General features: G+C 47.6%; 2 protein-coding genes across 3 annotated transcripts; one reads left to right on the forward strand and one right to left on the reverse strand.

The window, feature by feature from the left end:
* Positions 1–76: 76 nt before the first annotated feature.
* Positions 77–14,594, reverse strand: ZC3H7A (zinc finger CCCH-type containing 7A). Of its 2 annotated transcripts, none has more exons than XM_070954892.1 (23): positions 14,465–14,594; positions 12,329–12,429; positions 11,836–11,875; positions 11,260–11,457; positions 10,736–10,894; positions 10,150–10,230; positions 10,033–10,068; positions 9,485–9,518; positions 8,699–8,979; positions 8,217–8,424; positions 7,883–7,947; positions 7,342–7,543; positions 6,543–6,704; positions 6,160–6,356; positions 5,557–5,654; positions 5,097–5,278; positions 4,640–4,716; positions 4,012–4,145; positions 3,391–3,496; positions 2,851–2,959; positions 2,290–2,423; positions 1,733–1,896; positions 77–1,022 (listed from the first exon to the last, which is right to left on the reverse strand). In XM_070954892.1, the coding sequence occupies exons 2-23, from the start codon at positions 12,394–12,396 to the stop codon at positions 833–835; spliced, it is 2,925 nt and encodes a 974-aa protein (XP_070810993.1). In that variant the 5' UTR covers positions 12,397–12,429; positions 14,465–14,594; the 3' UTR covers positions 77–832. The 2 variants fall into 2 exon arrangements, with proteins under 2 accessions (XP_070810993.1, XP_070810991.1); XM_070954890.1 differs by having other exon boundaries at positions 12,329–12,432.
* Positions 14,595–15,204: 610 nt separating this feature from the next.
* On the forward strand, positions 15,205–20,484 carry LOC139325253 (alpha-N-acetylgalactosaminidase-like). Its single transcript, XM_070955056.1, is given in 10 exon segments — positions 15,205–15,270; positions 15,273–15,568; positions 15,753–15,927; positions 16,320–16,497; positions 16,989–17,083; positions 17,485–17,733; positions 17,908–18,132; positions 18,350–18,562; positions 19,589–19,665; positions 19,991–20,484. Coding segments are annotated over 10 exon segments (2,001 nt in total). The 3' UTR covers positions 20,418–20,484.
* Positions 20,485–20,973: the final 489 nt, after the last annotated feature.

Consider the following 20,973-nt stretch of genomic DNA (forward strand, 5'->3'; position numbering starts at 1 on the left):
CACCTGGCAGGCAGGTGTCAGCCTCTGGGTCTCCCTTAGCAGGTTCCTTATGAATGATCCTTTTGGGAGGCCGAGATCGGTTTAGGAAAGTCTTTATGTAAAGTTCTTTTTATTACAGGCAATATTGGTCCGTACAATACACAATACTGACATACAAGCTGAATCTTTCAAAATCATCATTTAACAGTAAAGACCAAGAAACAATTTTTAACTACTTGATTCTCAAAAAAGTAATACGCATCTCTCTTCCAAGATCCTTTTTGGTAAGTTATATTGAAACATACAAATAGAGAAAAATACCCCATTCAACATATATTGTTGTTAAATGGTTATTTTGCTTAAAATCTTTTTAATAAGAAAATCCTTTTATTAAGCAACCTACATAGAGATAAATAGCAAACTGGTTTTTAGAGAAATCCTTTCCATTAAAACATCTGAAGAATTTCATCCATCATTTTCTTCTGAGCTCAAACACTCTGTTTTAAGAAGCTTACCTTAAAAGGTTTCAGCTGAAAGGCCAGCCGGAGGGGCTCCCTCGGCATTACAACACCCTCCTCTGGCTATTTTCCAACTTTCTTCTGTCCAACAGAAGGCGAATAAGCACGTAAGACTTCAGGCTGTGGTTTTTATTATGACTTCACCATTCTGTTTCATGAGAGCACAGACAGACCTGCCGACTTACTCCCCCTAACACATCTACTACATTTTGTTCTTCAGGAGGAACAATACGGGCCAATAAAAGCAGAAAATCTGCAGCTTCTGTCACATGCTTTTGATTATTGTCAAATTCTGATTTTATGCTTCCATCTGGCAACACAATGCATTGTTATCATTAGTTTAAATCTTTAAACAAAAAACTATATTTTCCAAAGTCATTATCGTTGGGAGCAATCAAGTGGTCTTTTCGGGCTTTGTTGAATTTCATCCTTAGGACATGTCTCCGCTCCTCCCATTCACGGAGTTCAGCTGGTCCATGTGCAAATTTACAGTTATTCCCCTCGATACATGCACCAGCCACAAATCTGCACAAAAGAATAAGCGAGTCACACCTTCTTCGAATGCAACATTGGTGGACGGCATCAGGGGCCCAATACAATGCCGGACACCAGGTGAAACCTTTTGCCGCCAATTCCAGCTTCCAACCTGGCTGAGTCTCTCTAAGCAGGCAATGAAAGGGGAGGGATGAGGGCGTGGCTTATTTATTAAGAGCCTGTAGTACAGTGGACTGAAGCACTGTTATTAACATCTGCTGCTTGCAATTACTGCAAGTTCAAATCTCACCAGGCTCAAGTTTGACTCAGCCTTCCATCCTTTCAAAGGTAGGTGAAATGAGGACCCAGATTGTGGGGGCAATAAGCTGACTTTTGTATATTTTGTATACTTGTATACAAATATACTTTTGTATATTTTGTATAAATATACAAAAGTATGAAGGCTATTGCTTAACGCATTGTAAGCTGCCCTGAGTCTCCGGAGAAGGGCGGCATATAAATTAAAGCAAAAAAAAAATTATTGTGGCTTTGCCTTGCTGTCAAATTTAACATCAGTTCTGCTCGCTATGGAAAAGGCAAAGCAGAGAAGCCCTCTGTTTGGCATGTACAGATAGTGAAATGGATTAACCCTTTTACTTCCAACTCTGCTAACCTCTGGGAACCTAAAGGAATCATAACTTGACACAGCTGGCTTGCTCTGGATACGATAAGCAGATCCGAAAATTGCAGAAGGAACCTACCTATCACAAATGCTGAAATACCCAGTTGGAAAGCGATGCTGCCAGCGGTTTTGGTCATCTTCAGTGTGGAAAACTTTCTCTTTATGTTTTTCGGAAGAAATGTGGCCTTGCCATTGTTTCTCACTGTTGCAGTTTTTGCCACACATCCAGCAATGGAAGTCCACCTGTTGATACAAACCCAAAGGAGAACTGCAGGGCAGGCCACACGTGTGAATCTAAGCAATTTGCACTGAGCCAAACCGGCAGCTTTCCAGCAGTGAATGTGTCGAGAGGGCCCGAGAACCCCTCGCAGTACCTGCTGCCTCCTCCCCAAGAGCCACGGGCTTAAGCATATAAGCTGCCAGACGTTGCTACCAACCAGGAAGTAGTCCTCCAGGGATGGCCTTTGGCATGCTTAGGTCACACCCAGAACAGCAGCTTCTGGATATCCTGACCTCTTGCGCTTCAGACCATCACAAAGCTCACTCCCCTCTGCTAAAAGGCCACACAATCATCAAGCAAGCATTGCATAGCAAGATGACCGATTCCAGGGTAACTGTTCTGTCTCTGTGACTTACTGTGACTTCAGCATAATCGGTTGGCATATGAATTTGTTTCCCATTTTCTTTGTTTCCTTGAGGGGTTGGATCCTCTCCTTTTTCTGGCTTTTGACTCTTCAGCCACATTTCATACAGCTGCTCCATGTCTTGAACTGAAGGAAAGGGGCTTACATAAGTCCACAGCAATTGATATTTGAGCAAGGAAATTCTCGGGGGCATTAACTTACTAACAGAATAAACTCAAGGACTCTTATTAATGCAACTTAATTCTGTCATAGAAACCTGGGGTTATTCTCTCATATCTTTATGGTAATGCTTCCGTCTGGGAACTGGACTACCGGAAGCCAAAGGTTAATCATTGTGAGCCGCCTTGAGTCTTCGGAGAGGGGTGGCATACAAATTGAATAAATAATAAATAAATAAATAAATCAGATCACCCCCAGAAAGAGGAGTCAGAAAGGGGCAGACGCATCTATTAAACGAAGGAGGGAAAGGAAGGGAGAGCACATTGCAAGGCAGAGTCACCAAGGCAAGGCGGCCTGTGAATTTACTTCCTCCTCTCAACGATTGTTTACTTACTGCCATTCTCTTTCATGTACGTCCACATTTCTCGCTCTTCCTGACTGTGAGCAAAGGAGCAGTTCCCAACATACAAACACTTCTTGCCTGATGCAATATGATTGCATAGCTAGACAAAGGAAAGGAACAAGTCAGCGAAGACATGTTCTATCCGGGGGGTGAGGGGAAAGAGAAAGAGCTCTGGGAAATCAAGGGGAGTGGATGGGAAGAAGAGACGAAGGAACCAAAGCCTGGCGAGATCAGCAAAGCCCAACGCCTGTTCTGGCCTGCAAAGGATTCTGATGGCAGTCCCTGTGGCACAGAGGGCTTGGCATGTAGCCCGTGGATAGATCTGGGTCACTCTCTCAGCCCACCACCGTGGACACTTTCAAAGACAAAGAGGAGGCAAATAAATTACCTCCACTCCTTTAAGGTAAAATTTAAACTTATTTTCCTAGTTTAGGATTTTTTTAAAATATTCAAATGGTTGAAAAAGATTTTAAAATAGGATAAGGACAAATTAGGAAAAGAAAAACAAGTAGGTTATAAAGAGATGCTCACATCAAATTGCAAAGGTGCCTGCTTCTTTGTGGGAAGGGGGCGAATTGTGTTCCACTTCTTGCGCTCATTTGACATCACTAGCATGACACGGCGATCCCTGGTCCACCTGTAAAGGAAAGGCCCCCTTGGCTACATCACCGCCTCAAGATGGCTGCCCCAGGAAACAAAATGGAACTCCCACGAATGGAAGTGTCTCTGCTTGTGGCTCTGAATTCTCCTGCCAGCAACACTTGAAGACGTTGCCGAAGTTGAGAAGCACTGATCTAGGCTGCTGGAGAGGTCTGCACCTTTTATAGCTCTGCTGTGGCTCTGAGGCCTTCTGTGGAGCTGAGGACTTTACTTAGGGCCAGCAAAGCAGCTTTCGGGATCAGATAGCAGAAGGAAAGACTCACAGCTTGGTATGACAGCTGTGTTATCAGCCAAGTCAGACAACACAGAGACAGACAGGCAACCTGATCTACAGTCTACATGGTTGCTAAGGGTCAGCCTGCAAACACAGCAGGCCACAGATTCCCTCAGGAGGCAAATACAAGTGTCACTACATGAATAAGAAACCACATAACTCAGGTAAACCCATTTGCTGCCCCCCTCCTGCACCTCTGAAAGGCAGAAATGACTTACGGGTGCCTGGCTTTTGCACTGCAGTATTTTCTGTTTTTGTCTGGCTCACTAACTTGGCCATTTCTCCAACACTGAGCACAGACAAACTTCATTTTCAAATTCAGGGAGCCATGCTTCACCTGGTTGCTGAGAATCTTGAGAGATACAACAGAACACAATTTTAGATTGGTCAAAATGATTCTTTGTGCCATTAACTACCCACAAAGAAGGGACAAAGCCATAAAGGCCACTTTCTCCAATGTGGCTCTACCTGAACCTTAAAATTTGGTGCAGAACCTCCCCACCCCCCAACCGAATGCAACGGCAGGAGCAGTCCGGTGGATGGCAATCATGGAGAGAGCTCTGTGACAGCATTTATGGAATATCTTCCTCAGCAAGCAATGAAGGGAACCGATGCAGTGAAGGCAGCATTTTAAGCTTTTAGGAGGCTTGTTAGCTTTTGGCATTTCTTTTAAAGTATTTCTGAGGCAAGAGATGGCTATAACATCTACAGGAATTGAACCTAATTCCTTCAGCAAGTAAAGGCACCTTCAGGAGAGGGATTTTTTGGTGGTGATGGTTTTTTTTTTTTTTTTTGCAAGATAGTATTATATTTTGATCTCTTTGGAAGGCAGTTTAAGAGAAATACCTGTGCTCCATGTGTAGCAGAGTCCAGATTCTGCCAATATTTTTTTGACTCTTGAACAATAGCTTCATGAGTAATACCTGTAAGGAAGAAGACTACTTTACGAACAGTTCAATATTGTGATGCAGTATTTCAAAACAGCTTCGAGAGGGAAGATCTTGCCCAGGGATACAAGCAGTGCAATGGTAGGCATCTCTGCACTGATTTTCCCCTTCTGCAAGGGCTCACTTTCAGATAAGACAAGCAGAAGATCACATGTGATTTTACACACAAATTATTTTCTGCTTTCATAGTACACACAAAGTACAATTGCCTAAGAACACCAAATGCAGAAGCAAATATTAGGTTCTTAAGAGATTTGGGCTTAAAAAGCAACCACATTTAGAAGAGAGCATGTGGATGGCAGGGTGAGAAACCGCCTGCCTAATTCCTGGAGGGCTTTTTAAAAGCACAGTCTCACCTGTCTTACTCTGCATCATCCACACTTGGAGCTCGACAAGACTGTGAGCGTAGAAACACTCATCATCCCGTGAACAGCCATAGCGAGCTTCATGCCTGCACAGATCTAGCTGACCTTGAGGGTGAAAGGGTCGTATCTTAGAATACTTCACGGTCGTTTCTCGCAAAATGTGGACAAGGCACCTAGATTACGTTATGGGAGGGGGAGGGGGGTTAGAGAAAGGTCCAGTGTAAGTAAAGGAAGTCTTTGAAAATCGTACAAGCCATTTTAATTAGCAACATCTTTCTAGTCATAACACACTTGCACTCTTTTCTCTTACTGCAGCCATCTTCTCCTGCACACTCACATTCTCAACGGGGAAAGGGGCACAATAGGAGCCCTGGAGAAGGAGCATACGTGCACACCAGAAACAAAGCTGCACATCTTATCATTTGAACTGCAAGGCAGAAAAGGAACATACTTGTTCTCCTCAAAGTCGTGCATAGCAGGGTGAGAGCAGGAAGAGGAGTTATCCTTATTCCTTTTGCTGATTATTCTGGGTTTATGCTCAAAACATTTCTGTAATGCAAAACCAAGGTGCTTCAGCAAAACAGGCAATCCACTCCTGACAAATTCTGCTTGCAAGGGCAAACCCAACGGCAGTCAAGACCAGAAATCTGGGGAGAAGGAATAACCCTGGCAAGGAAATAACAGTCCCGGAGAGAGAATCAACCTGGCTCTCTCCGGGACTGTGTAGCTTTTCTTTTCTTAGGCTTGATTGAGTAGCTACTTTCTATTGGTTTGGTAAACCAGAAGAAAAACAACCAGAATTTATGAGGGGCAGATTGCTGACAGCCATGCCTTTCGTTTCCAGAAGCCCACACAAGGTCCTTGTGGAGTCCACATTGCTGCCAGGATGAATTGGTCTGATGTGGCTAAAAGGATAGTGACAAAACGACAACCAGGAAGAGGGGACACTGGCAGCCTAAGGCAGGATCATTGCCCCACCCCTAATGAGACCATTCCCCAAAGCAAAAGAGGCTCTACGGTGAAGTTCTCTCGTGCGGCCTAAGTAGAAAAGCACCTCGCACAGAAACATGAAGAGTCCATGATGCTCCTGAAGAAGCCGGGAAACTGTCAAGCTGATCTCTCCGCTGCCTTCAAAGAGGGCTTCGCGGCTGAAGGCTCCTTTCCGCTCCAGGGTCCACACGTCAATCTCCTCTTGACAATAGGCAAAAGTGCAGTGGCCAGAATATCTGCATTCCTCTCCCGCAGCAACATCTGCAATACCCCCAGACAGCAAGTGAGGCAGAGAGAAGGCTGGTCCTAGTTCAGTCTCCCCTGTGGAAATGGGGAAACCAGGTGCCTCCCCGGGAACGTTCTTTCAATAAGTCTCAATAAGGAAATGCTGCTCCCCGCCACAAACCCCCTGGGGAATGGGGCTGCTCAACAAAGGGGGACCCTTACCTTTACATATATAATATGGTCCCACATACTGGGTCTTTGTTGGTCTTGGCCTTATTTTTTTCCAGGATTTATCTTCCAAGTTCTTTATTCTACCAATTAAGATGTCTTTCTTACATATGTGCTCCAAGTTCGGATGGTAAGTGTACTCTAGTAATTTGGGATCTAAGGGAAATGGGAGAGAGGTTACAAAGCTTGTCCCATTTTTTCCCAGCCCACTTGATTCTCTCTCGCTGCTAAGTGCTGGAATGGGGGAATTTGGAAGCTAATGTTATCAGGGTTTGACGGGAGGAAGCTGAGCCGAGCACAATGGGGTCCGTAAGACGTGTGTGGTCTCCATCAAGGGAGGCTGTTCTCTTGGGGTGTCATTTTTGTTTCCAAAAGCAACAAATTTTTACATTTACATTCTCGCTCTTGAAATGCTCTGAAACTAACACATGGAAAAGGACAGCAGGGTAATCTCTACAAGTTATAAATACTGAAAAACAAATGAAGGGGAAAAAACAGATCGTGTAACTGAGTTGTAAAACCTAAAATGGCAGGTTTCATGCGTAGAAAGCAAACATCATATACACAGCTGCATATGCTGACCAAAATGTCCTCTTACCCAGTCAGCCTGTATTTTAGGGATGCTTTTAGGAACCAAAAGAAAGAGCGGTTAAGAGCTCAAGCTAAAGAAGAAAAGGAAGAGGGGCAGATAGGATGACGGGCCTTCTGTTCTCAGAAAAGTTTGAAATGCAGGAAGCTGTCTTCATCTCCCACATCAAAGCCCAGGTCGTCCCAGAGCCCCCCAGCTCCTCACCCTTCTTGATAAAACACGCCTGGCAAGCCTGCCTGAGCTCATGGGTGCCTTCCAGGGGGTTTCTCGCCACTAATGAGGATGCTGCCGTTGGCACAGGCACGTTGGCAGATGCGCTGCTGAACACGCCAGAATAGTCACCGCGAGCTGGACTTGCAATCCCCATGTAGGTCTCAGAGCCAAACAAACTTGTGGGGCCGTTCATCTGTTGGAGGAGACCGACGCATTGTTGCTGGAAAACAGTCTCACTGTAGTTGTCGAATCCATTTTCACACCCTGCCCTCTTTTCCAGGAACCCAGGGAATTCTTTGTGGGTCTTTTCCTCTGCTCCTTCTTATCATTACCACCATCTTGCAAGCTGGCGGTTGACCCCAAGGCCATCCTAGGGCCTGATAGACCTGAATCCAGGCCTCAAATGGTCCTAGCTTGTTTTAAAATGTATTGAATTCCAATTCCAATAAAAAAAGACATGACCAAAACAAACACATCTTAATTTTGCACAAAACAATATTAGAACCGCAAAGTGTTTGTGAAAGATACTTACAAGCCGAAGAGGGGAATTACTGCTTAATGCTGCGTTGACATCTCTAGAAAGAGAATTGGGTATATCTGTTGGAATTAAGAAGACCACACATTAGTTTGGTACAGATGGGTTATGCACGCAAAGCAAAATGGGCAATGGCCTCACTTGGGACAGGATTTGTTTCTGTGAGATTCTCAGCACCAGCTTTGATTTCAAGTAGAAAAGTCAGAGCTTTTTGCCCCCTGAAATTGATGCCCAATAGGGCGCTGCCTTCCTGGGGCCCATGTCTCAAGAGAGGGCTGCAGCCTCGACAGAAGCACATCTCCTCTTAGGTTCTGCTTAAGACTGATCTTACCTCTTTTAGAGTCGCCGATTGAGAAACTATTTAAAGAGGAACAAAAGTTGTCCAGGGCAGAAACCAGGGGCTGGGAATACATTTCGGAAAGAGAGGCGGCAGGAACAAATCGAGCCCCGACTGACAACGTCCCAAGCAGAGGGGCAGAGAACGGGATGCTGGGAGCAATGGTGGCAGTTGGCATGGCTCCTCGGACGACAGCACTTGGCTAAGCAAGGAAGAGAAAAAGGCTACAGCTTTCAACACCAACTAATTCTTGCCAGGTTCCTGACAAAATTTCACTCCCTCCTGTGATTGATTCTGCTTCATGAGAAGCCTGCCGGACAGATGATGAGTCAGGGGCTGTGCAGAAACTCCGGTTCTAACCTCCCACTTCCCAAAGGGAAGAGCCACACTGAAGGCCCTGGAGAGCTTGCAAGAAGCACTGGAGGAAAAGGCAGCCCCTCCCCCCCAGCCGCATTCCATAAAGTGAGAGAACTGACCATTCCACCTTCACCAGGATCGGACACCGAATCGAGCAACTCGTCCAGCTCATCTCCAATGATGTCGTCCCCGTCCTCACAGTCCAAGCAGCCATCCGGGATAGAGAAGGGCCCTCCGTTGGCCAGCGAAGGGGCAGAGAGAGTGGTCTTCTCTGCTGGGAGAGCCATGCGGGACACGGCTGCTAAGGGAGGCAGGTCACTTGGCAATTCAGGAGCAAAACTGGAAGGGGAAGAGGAAGTGGAGGAGGAAGAAAGAACCTTTTCCGTCCAACTGGAAAAATCTGAAAGAGATATTGGTAAGGGAAGAGAGCTCTTAGCAGAGATTCTCAAAGGACCAGAGCTTGGAGGCTGCCACATCCTTTCTTAGCCTCCCTCTGATTAAAAAAAAAGTACCAATGGATGCTTTCCCCAGAAGAGAGGCAAAGCTTGTGCAACAGATCAAAAGATCCAGAGAAGTGTGACTGTCCAAACTTAAGCAAACATTACCCCTTACATTTATATAAAGAAATAAATAAACAAGCAGCATGCTTTGAACTGCAAGGAGAAGGCTGCAGGGAAAATCGCAGAGGGACTTTTCCTTCAGCTGTTCAATTCTTGGATACCATTCATCCCCGACTTTCTCTTGCCCACTTAGAAGCCAATGAAACCCAACTGAGTCTTCGGGAGGGGAAAAATGTATCTCCATCCCACAGAAATTCAAAGTAGTAAGAACAGACAGAGCCACCTCAACCTGACCCACACAAAGTGATGCTGTTATTTACTCCCATTAAGCCCAGGAGGCCTCACCTGATTCAATGTCTTCTACAGAAGAATTTGAGCTCTGAAAGCAAACAAAAAATCTATCATCCAGAAGCATAAGCAGCAAAAGACTTAGGTCAGCTGTTTTATAAAATATGTCAGATCCAGCTAAGTAAAAGACAAGATGCTCCTGCAATTTTGATACTAGATATCCTTTCAATTAACCACTGAAAGTTGCTGGGAGTTAGGTGGCATATACATTCAATAAATTGCAAATCGCTTTTGGCAAAGTGGCCACTGAAGCATGACTCCAGTGCTGTTTACACAGGAGGCTTGAAATCAGCAATCCTCTTTTCAAAAAAGCAAATTTTACTTCTATTTATAGTGATGAAAGGAGAATCTCGGGTAAAAATCCTAGTACACAGACCATTCAAACTCAACAGCTAGTTATTCTAAATATTTAAATCAAACAAACCTCTAGCAGACAGAGGTTTCAACTGAAATACTTAAACATTAAGAAAGCCATGCATCTTTTAACCATGCCACATGTTTACTTCACTAATAGGATCTAAAGGGAAAGCAGAACAAAATCTTACCTTTGCTACTTCTCCAGAAACAGAGTTGGGGGGAGGCTGCAAGTAAGCACATCATTGTAAGTAACAAACGCATTAGGAAAAACTTCAGAACAGAAGTATACAACTATTTTCACTTACTTTGGCCCTAACGTAGGCTTTCCTTATTTTCAATCCAAGCTTCTGAGCAAGTTCTTGAGTTAATTTTATCACACTTTCATCCTAGAAATTAAAATAAAAACAGAATCCAATGCAAATTAGCAACAAACCTTTTTTCAGAAATGTCACACAACTGTATCAGGTCTGGGTTCGTATTGTCACATCAATGACACCTGCATCTGATCTGGGTTCTGTAGGGAGCAACTCTGAGTTGGGACTGTATACCAAGAGGCTTCTGGAGGCCTCTGGAGTGGGGTGCCAGTATATCTAAATTAATAATTCTTGCAGTGAGTCCAGGCAAGGGAATGATGTACATTTATGCATCCATGAGGTTCATTTATCACCTCAGTCAGCTATGATTCTAGGCCACGTACAACATTCCAATAAAATAATACAACAACGTATAGTAATTGCACATGTATTCACTTCCTCTCTGGCCATGGGATTGTCAGCAGCTTTTTATTTTAGAGGAATTTTCTACTCTCTGTTGTTCTGAAACCACATGCAGGTAAACCCTATTAATGCCCCCCCCCCCACACACACACACTAGCTGATGTGACATGCGCACCTGGGGCACTGCGAGAGAGCATTTTGCTACAGCATCATAAGCCTCTTTATATCTTCCCAGTTCTTTTAAAGCTTTGGATTTCCGGTAAAGGGCTCTGAAATTATTTTCATTCAACTTTAAAACTATCCCACATTCTTCTAGAACTCTATCATGCGACCCCTGTAAGAATGAAGGACAGAACAGTGTCAAGCATTTTGTGATTCGAATCTCAGGCTGCAAGCATATTCCAAGACAACGCATGCCGCACACGCAAACACAAAATGTACATCAGGGAGATCAGGCCAGGTCTTTTTAAGTTCTTGGGAGCTCAGAATGCTCATTGCCAAGACTATTATTACTGCCATTTTAAGGTGATGAAACGGTTGTATTTTGCTATGTTTGTGTTAAGAATCATTCAGTGTTTGTTTTTACTACTATACTGTTAACTGCTGGGGCTGATAAAATGCTGATTCCATCACACCCACCAGGGTTACAGAATAGAAACAGTTCTTGATAAGCCATGAGCTTTTTTAGGAAGCACCTACCTTCTTGGAGTAACAGGCTATATGATTAACATGCAGTTTCTCTAATATTTCATCAGAAATGTGGATTCCTTCAGAATTGGCATAATCGGCTATGTTCAAAGCTTCAGAATAATGGTTCAATGACCCTTCCCAATCACCTTCTCGGTATGCGTCGTTTCCTTCATTAAACAAGTTTTTAACAAGTTCTCGTATGAAGATCTGAAACATAAATCCTCAGTTAAGTCACGCAGGCAGTTCTGCAGCTCAACAAGGGGCACTTTGCTATCGTCAACAACTTGTTCTGGAGGGGCTCCAGGCAGAGGCGCAAAGTAGCGCATCTCAGAGCAAAGCTTTAGATCATTTTGGAGTAAGGTTCCATCTAACAAAATGCGGTAAGAAAATCCTGAAACCTATTGTCCTTCCGCTACCTCCACACAACCACTACTAACAACCAAGCACTAATTAGACAAGGCTGACGTGGTCAATAAGTCAAGAGAAATCATCGCATCCTACAACAGCCAAGATTCTAGAAGTTTCTACCCACTGCTGAGACCACAATGCCTCAGGTAGAGAAGTTCAGAAAGGAATATCAGTTACCTCATATTGTTCTTGAGACCCAGGGTATGGTAGAGTAGACCTAGAAATCACAAAGATAAATATCAGATCACATTCAAGCATCTCGCACACCCAAGGCACTTGCCATTGAAATTCTTGATCTTGGCTTGTATCCGTGCTACACACTTGTCACAAGAATGAACTCTGCAATCCAGATTATCTCCAAAAACACCAGTGAAAAAATATGATTGGAACATAATATTGCTAACAGGGCAGAATTTGCAGTTCCATGTATAGCACATATTCCAAAATAAAGATGCAATCAAATGCAGATTAAAGAGTTCTACGCAACACAAGATATGAGAGACAGTACACCAAGAGAATTTGTTTGCCCGTGTTTTATTTTATAACAGCAAAGCTAGCTGATCTTTAATATAAACTTAGCACAAGATATGTAATAAGAAAATATATCATGTTTTAAGCAGAGAGAGTTCAAGAGTTCTGACAGAGAAGTCTAGTTACTCAAAGCTCTTACTGTATAAACTGCAGCCCTTTCTTAATGTCCTGTAGCCTGATGCTCCTGTCCACTGAAACACTGGACATGTTATCATGAGCACCCTCGTCTTCCGTACACAGCTTCTGAAACAAAAGTAACAGCTCATCGCTGGCTTGCAAAACAATTATTCAACATCAACTCTTATAAAATAAATCCATGTTTATACAGTAAGTTTGTTTTTTTATATTAATTATATTGATAAATGTTTATAGTTGTTTTCACCTGAAGTGAGCCATACATTAATTAGCTTTGTTAATTAGGCAAGAAAATAAATTAGGCAATAAATACTGCCTCTGTTCTATCATATCCCTCTAAAACTGGGATCTACGGTATATAGCTTTCAAAATCTCATTTTTCAAAAAAACAAACAAACCCCAACATATATCTAATTCCAAGTGGTGGTGAGGGAAGCTACAATGCACCTTTGCTAGCAGTTTTCTTCCCAATACTTGGGACAACAATTTCCCAAGATATCCACCCAGCAAGGTTGTTGCAATATATTTAAACCAATCCAGTGGACATCAATAAACCCTTTCATTTATCTGCGAAAATTGAATCTAGTTCACAAAAATATGGTGCACATTAAGATGTTATAACATTTTTCACTGTTTTAGCTGGAAACCAATCATTCTAACTATTGCAACATAAACCTAAACTATTACAGAAAAAGTAAATGCAAATAAATACAGCCATATTTTAAAGAAATTTCTCAAGATAAGTCCCACCATCTAGGGGAGCAAAACAAACTACTTCAAATAATGCAAGACTTTTTATTTGAGTTTACTGAAGCTAACAATTTCAAATATTTCTGAAACATTCCAGACAACTGGTCTACCTCAACATATTTTAAGAAAATCTATTCTAGACACCATTAATCATGAGTCCCCTTCAACATATAATCCATTTTAACAGAGAACAGCAACACCAAAAACGGAAAGGAAAACCAAACCAAAGAACAAGGCTACAGGAATTCCTTGACTTATAACAGTTCATTTAGTGACTGTTCGAAGTTACAACACACTGAAAAAAGTGGCATGACTTTCTCACACTTATGACTGTTGCAGCATCTCCCTGATCAAAATTCAGAGTTTGTCAACTGACTCACATTTATGACTGTTGCAGAGTTCTGGGGTCATGTGATCCCCTGTTGCGACCTTCTGATAAGCAAAATCAATGGGGAAGCCAAATTCATGTGAAGCAACCGTGTTAACTTAACTGCAGCGATTCACTTAACAAATGTGTCAAGAAAGGTCACAAAACAGGGCAGAATTCATTTTAACACGTGTCTCCCTTAGCAACAGAAATTTTGGGCTCAATTGTGGTCATAAATCGAGAACTACCCGCATCCGCCTCTTCCTACCGACCTCTCTGTCTCATTCTTTGACAGATCTTTGGGTCATTCTTTGACAAAAGAATGACCCAAACCTCTGAAAGGCAAGATGGGGATGGGGTGGGGGGGAATCATAATGGGAAGACCGAATCACCCCAAATCTCCCTCACCTGGTCTCAGACAGCCTGGGTAGTCCGCAAATGCCCTGATTTTATCCCATTTAGAAGCCGCTTTCCTGGGGAGCAGCCCCGAGGAGCAGCTGGGAGCAGAACAGGGGCCCGTTTTTCCCTTCCAGCCCATTCGCGGGAAACGCTCCCCGTTCAAACATGCAGACGACCAAGGCAGGAGGAGGAATAAAACTCGGCCTCTATAAAATTGGACGTGGGAATCTCTCCCAGGTCACAAGAAGCGCGAGTGCCCGGGACGCCGGGCTGGGATGGCGAGCAGGCCGAGGCTTCGGCCGAGGGGCAAAGCGGCCCCGGGCGGCCCTCCACGGCAACAGTCCGCGCGGCGGCCGGACTCTCCCTCCCCTCGGCCGGAAAGGCCTCCCGGGCGCCGGCCTCGGCCAGAGAAGGGCCCCGCGGCCCGGCAGGAGGGGCAGAGGCGCCGTCGGACAGGAGAAGCCCGCCGCCTCCCGGCCGGGGTCGCTCCCCCTCGGCCCGCCGGCTCTCGGCCGCGCGGCTTTGCTTCCCGGGTGGGCGCGGGGGAAGCGGCCGTTCCCCTCCGGGGGAGCGTGGGGTCCTCGCCCGCCGCGGGAGAAGCTGGGCGGCCCCGCGCGGCCTCACCTCCGTTCTCGCGCCTGCTCTGCCTGCGGCCTCTCCGGCTCCCTCAGGCCGGGGCCGTGTCGCGGAGTCGGCGGCGGCTGTCGAGGAGCGTCGCGGCGAGCCAGGCCCTCTGCCTCTCTCCCCCCTCCGCTGCTTCCGCCTCGCCGCCGGCCCCTTCCGGGCAGGACCTCTGGCCACGCGAGCTAGAGCGCCCCCTCTCGACCGGAGGCCGCCTGGAGGCGCCGCAACCGGAATCGGCGTTCTAAGCCGGCAGCCGATTCGGGGGCGGCGACTCGGGCAAAGGGCCGGCCCGAGATTGCTCTCCCGCGCGTTCCCATTGGCCGGGACGTAAAGCTGCTCCCTGGCCATTGGTTACTTTGCATGGGTGGCCATCAATCGTTTCGATCCTAGAGTCCCGCGCTCTCCGAGCCCCTTTAAAAGGCAACCGGGTGTCCCTCAACTCAGCAAGGAGGGCGGCTAAAGAGGGGGCCGAAATTGCCCACCACACCCTATAGGCAGAGCCGTTTGCAATCCGGACGCTAACAAGAGAGGGAGGCGTGGAACGCCCTGCGGGGTGGGTGGTGGGGGGGTGGGGGCTCCTGAGCACCTGCCCAGCCCACAATCTTGCCCCTCCACGAGGCAGTGGAGATGTGCGCCTGCGCGCGGCTTTCCGCGAAGCGACCAGTAGCCCCCCCGTGGGCGGTGCTAAGGGGAGGCGTGGTTCGAAGTCGCGACGTCACAGAGGGGCTCCCTGTGACGCAATGCGCCTTCGGGGGAAGCCCGCCAGCTGGGCGGGGGTCCTGCCTGGGCGCCAGATTCTGCTCGCGCGGGCGAGACCGGCGCGAAAGGCGGCCGGAGGTTCGGCGCCTGTTCTGACGACCCCCAGGGGAAGACGCGTGTCGCTGCCAAAGCCCATAAACAGAGCTGGAAAATGCCCGGGCGCCGCGCCTTGGAGCGGCTTACCGTGGCGCTGCTGCCCTTGTCGTTGGGGGTCCTGCTGGGCCTGGCCCCCGGCGTCTCCCCGCTGGACAACGGGCTGCTGAGGACGCCCCCGATGGGCTGGGAGCCCTGGCTGCGCTTCAAGTGCAACACGGACTGCGGGAAGGACCCCGAGAACTGCATCAGGTGTGGGAAGGCGAGGGGCAGCCGAGACTCCCCTCGCAACCCGCAGGCTGCTGACGCTGGCCCGGAGCCTGTCGGGACGCCCGCTCGGAGATCGTGGGCCCTCTGGGGGCTTGGATGGTTTTGCCAGGGAGGAGAATAGAGGCAGCTCCCTGGAAGACCAAGGCCGCCTTTCCTTTGCCCACAGTGAGCACCTGATCAAGGCCATGGCAGACCGGCTGGCTGTGGACGGGTGGAAGGAGCTGGGCTACGAGTACGTCACCCTGGATGACTGCTGGGCGGCTGGCAAGCGGGATGCCCGCGGGAGGCTCCAGGCAGACCCCCAGAGGTTCCCCAGCGGGATGAAGGCCCTCGCTGACTATGTGAGTGCAGGGAGGGCCTGCCCTCAAGTGGCCCGAGGGCCAAGCGCCTTCAGGCAGGTTAGCTATGTTGACCTGTAACTTTAAGCCACACGTATGTAACATGAAGCATCTGTGCCTGTTTTATCATTCATTAGTGATCTAAAAAGGCTGCACATAAATAGAAAAGCTCCACCTCTTTAACCCAACACAGGAGGTGGGCATGCTGTGTTACACCCATTTGAAAAGGGAACGTGAGCCAGGTCTTAAGATCCAGGGTTCACTCTCACCCAGGGAGGGTCTCGCAATGCAGCGACCTGGCTCAGCTCTGGCTGCCAGTTGGGCCTCTCAGACCCTCATCCCAGATGACTGCACTGGGCATCCTCAGCCCCTCTTTCCTCCTCCCCCTCCTCCAGGTTCATTCCAAAGGCTTGAAATTCGGCATCTACAGCGACTTGGGCAACGCCACCTGTGCAGGTTATCCGGGCACAACCCTGGATACTGTGGAGACAGATGCAAACACCTTTGCAGAGTGGGGAGTCGACATGCTAAAGCTGGACGGCTGCTTCTCCGACTCCTCCCTCAAGGCCATAGGTGGGCGAGGAGGCGGGGGGGGGAAGAGTGGCTGGGGGAGCACACAGGACATAGAGGCTGTGGGGCAGGTAGGAAAGAGCAAACCAGGTAATTCTAGATGCTGCCAACACTTCATGCCTGCCTTGATGCATGAAGCCACAAAGGTGCAGAGTTTGCATGAGGCTGTTGCTGCTCATTATGGCAACATCACAATTTGCTGGGGACATTGGGGGCAGGGTTTCCCCTTCAGGCACCAGAGACAAGGTGGCTTTGCTTCCGATGAAAGCCAGGCTTCATCTTTTGAGGGAGGGCCAGTTGAGTTGGGGTTCTCAAAGTCCTTTGCCTTCATTCATGCCAAAGGCAGGGATGTGCCAGCTTGTCGCTTCCAAGACAGCCCCCTCCCATGCAAGCAGTGGAGGCTGATGGCTTCTGGGGGCTGAAGTAACTGAGGCAGCCTCTGTCTGGGCAGCTGACAAAGTCTCTCCTTGCCACCCTCTCTGGGTGTTTTTCAGGCTACCCCAAAATGAGCAGAGCGCTGAACCAAACTGGGCGGCCCATAGCCTTGTCTTGCAGTTGGCCAGCTTACGAAGGGGGTCTTCCTCCAAAGGTAATCCCAGACCCCGACTCCCGCCTTTTCCAGCAAAGGGCCCCTTTATGGGCATGGTTTCTTTTAAGGCTGCCTTGTGAGCCTAGGATGCAGTTAAGGATGGCAAGGATGGCAGCGGAGGTGGGGGAGTAGAAGCCAGTACCTCTCCCAGGTTTTGGATAGGTCTCTTTCTGGTGGCTGTTTGAAGTCACCTCCCCCCACACTTTCTGAGAGCATAAAATGGCAAAATCAAATCTGCATTCCAGTCATCGATCCCACCCCATTAGTTGTGGCAATTCTTTCGGTTTTCCTTTGGTCTACTAAGCAGCTTTGAAGATAGCAGCAGTCATAATTGCTTCTGCCCAATACACGGTAGACCTGTCTTTCCTTTCAGAAGCCTAAATCTGCTTCTTTTAATTAAGGTGAATTACACCTTACTGGGCCAGATTTGTAACTTCTGGAGGAATTACGCCGATATTGAAGATACTTGGGACAGCCTCTTCCACATCATTGAGTGGTACGGAGACAACCAGGATATCCTGCAGCCAGCCTCGGGGCCCGGAAGGTGGAATGACCCTGACATGGTGAGACTCTCTTCCTTACCTCCTGCCCACGCCCTGAGCCCAGGGAAGAGTTCGAGGTCTGATGGCCACTCCACGGGGACCCTGAAAGTCAGTTGGCAGGAGAGGTGAGGGGAAAAGGCACAGAGGTGGGCTGGAAAATGCACAACTAGAAATCCTGCTTTCAGTGCCTAACTCTGCGGTTCTGAAGCAGCTCCACTTTCTGGGTCTGCAGAATCCCAAAGTGGGCTTCCTTTGATTTCTCTTCCCGATGGGTTGGGTCAGGCCGCCTGGCATCCTGTCTCCTTCCAGCTGATCGTCAGCGACTTTGGCCTGAGCCATGAGCAGTCGAAGGTGCAGGCGGCGCTGTGGGCGATCCTGGCAGCCCCTTTCTTCATCTCCTGCAACCTGAGGAACATCTCGGAGGAGGCCAAGGACATGCTGCAGAACCCGCTCCTGATTTACATTAACCAGGACCTGAGGGGAGTTCAAGGCAGACTCCTTGTCAGGGTGTGTGTGGGAGAATCTCTTCACCAGAGCAGGGCTGTCTTGTGCCTGGGGAAACGGTTCCCTTGCCCTGGCACTTCTGCCATTGGGTGGCAGTCTTTCTCCAGGTGCAGGAGCCATTGCCGGCTTGGGAATCTTTGAGCAAGTCCGGGTGAAAAAGCATTTCTGTGGCCTGAGCAAGGCGGGTCACCGCTGTGCCCCTCACTTGTCTCTCGAACAGAAGCAGAACTTTGAAGTCTGGAAGAGGCCCCTGGTCAATGGCCAGTATGCGGTCGCAGTCCTGAACAACAGAACTGATGGGGCCCCACGGTCATTTGCCACAACTCCCAGCCGCCTGGGAATCTCGGACTGCAGAGCAGGCTACAGGCTCTACGATGTGCTGGGCAAGCTGTCCATGGGCGTTTACGCCTTCAATGACACCATCAGCGCCAAGGTGACGCCCACTGGGGTACTGCTGCTCTTCCTGAACCCACTGTGCTAATCCTGTCATTGCGGAAGGCGAGGGAGCCCAGGGGCGTTTCTGGGAAGGACCGGCTGCTTCCTCCTTGCAGTGAAGCTTAAGGTAGTGACCCTCCTCTTTCCGAACTGTCCTGCTGGTGCTGCTTTTCCCAGGGGGGTCTCAATCTCTGAAGAGCCATTTTCTTTACCCAGTTCACAAAGGGCAAAGGACAAAGGTCTCGCTGCCACTGAAAGCATCAAAGCAGCCCGTTGCAGGTCCACATGCCTGGGAATTAGTGACCATCAGGAGGCAGGGACCTGCCAGGATGCTGGCTGCATCCCCTTGTTTTCTGAACGGGGGGTGAATCCAGAAACTGCTCATCATTCTTGCAATTATTTATTTATTTTATTTATTTTATTAAATTTCTATACCGCCCTTCTCCTGAAGGACTCAGGGCGGTGAACAGCCACAAAATAAAACACATAAATACAAAAATTTAAAATAAATTAAAAATGAATTAAATAATTTGGCTGAATTTAAAATACCCCATAATTTAAAAACAAATTAAAATTTACATTTAAAAAGGAGAAGATTTAGGCCAGGCCAGTTTGATGAAATAAAAAAGTCTTAAGCGCGCGATGGAAGGTGCACAGATCCGGGATCCTCCGTATCTCCGGGGGGAGCTCGTTCCAGCTTGTAGGTGCCCCCACAGAGAAGGCTCTCCCCCTAGGAGCCTTATTTCAGTTGCTGAATTATTTCAGTAATTTGATATTTGTTGCCTTCCAAAAACCAGGGAGGCAGAGGAGGGATGGGGCAGCTCACCTGTTCTCCAACGTGTCTCATCTGCTGGGCCAAACAAGGGGAAGCCAAGGAACCAGTGTCATTTCCCTGCTGGGGGGGTGGGGGGTGGGGCTGCGATGTTTGCATGTCGCTGATGCTCCTCTGGTTCAGAAAGGAGGGGAGACTTCTCTGATTGGCTGGTTTTTCTTCACCCAGCCCCAAATCTCTTTTCTCTGAAAGGCCACATTCAGCTTCCACTTGGAGACTTGGAGGGAGGCGGCCAGCAAAGGGTCTGAAAAGCAGCCGTGTTGTGCAAGGTGAGTGAAGCCAGAGGGTGTCCTGCAAGCCCAGTCAGCGGCCAGTTTGGGCACTTGGCCTAACCCTTATCAAAAGGCTCCCGAATGTGTTGACTATGCTGGGGATGCTTTCCATGGCTGCGGGGCTGTTGGGAGCTCCCCCCAGGCTCTTTCCCTCCGAGAGGGCTTGCAGAGCAACCCCTTGGTCCCCGAAGATGGAAGCCAAAAGGGAGGAGCCTTGACTCAGTTGATCTGGGTCACCTTAAGATCATATCTAGATTGTAGTCATCTATTCTGAATCCTGATAGGTTACGTGTGTATTATTTTTCAATATTTTGATTTTTAGAATATATCTCTTATTTAAGTGGAGGAAGGCCACAACAGCAATAAATAACCCTGAAGATCTCCCTGCTCCAACATCCACCTCTGTGGCTACCACTTCAGTGTGCACAAGCTGCCAATTTGGGGTTTCAATGCGCCATCTTGCAGTTACCCATCGAAACATGGAGGGCAACCTGGAGGCTTCCCGAAAGACCCGTTGCCACATGACTAATGCGAGCACCTTCTGGGGAGCGTTGCAGTTCTCTGTGCCTTGTGGGAACTTGACAAATGCTAGAATCCTTTACAGCAAACTGGGTTTCCACAGGGAAGGAGATCAACATGAGAAACAATCTTTTGCATGCAGTATCGGAAGGGTTGGTACACAAAGTAGTCGGAGTAGGATTAGCCTTTTACTTAATATCTTCTGGGCTAAATGGCAAAAGTTCAAATGATGTAGGAAATTATAGGTTGTCTTCTTGGTAAACCAACTGAGTTATTAATTCAGTGATTATATTTATATGAGACACCCAAAATCAATTTGGAAATGATGACTAATATATTAATGATAACCAAATATATAATTGCAAAATGTATCCGGTCTAAATGATTTGTTAATTGCATTTATGCATGTGACTGTTAGAATGAAACTTGCACCAGTTTTTGTAATCATTAAACTGGAAAGTCTGTGTTGAGAAGTGCACAGCTTCCTGTTCATCAGTGGCACCTGAGGCAATGGCAGCTCCCCCTCTCCCCCCTCCCTCAGCTGGCCTTCCAGGGGGCCACCAAGATGGGCTTTTTGCCAGACGCTGGAGGGCATCCCTGGGAGATGAAGGAGGCGCCAGGTTGTGTTGTGTTTTACGATTGTTTAGGGTTTTTATTGTTGTTGTGAGCTGTGCAGAGTTGTTTTTAAGATGGCCAGCCATGTGACTCTAAAATAAATTAAAATCAGCCCACTTTGCACATGATTTGGAGGGGATTACAGCATCACCAGGTGTGTCGGTGAGACCC

The sequence above is a fragment of the Pituophis catenifer genome, unplaced genomic scaffold (genome assembly GCF_029215685.1).
Source record: "Pituophis catenifer annectens isolate HBS135680 unplaced genomic scaffold, rPitCat1.0.hap2 SCAF_16, whole genome shotgun sequence".
NCBI classification, from domain to species: Eukaryota; Metazoa; Chordata; class Lepidosauria; order Squamata; family Colubridae; genus Pituophis; species Pituophis catenifer.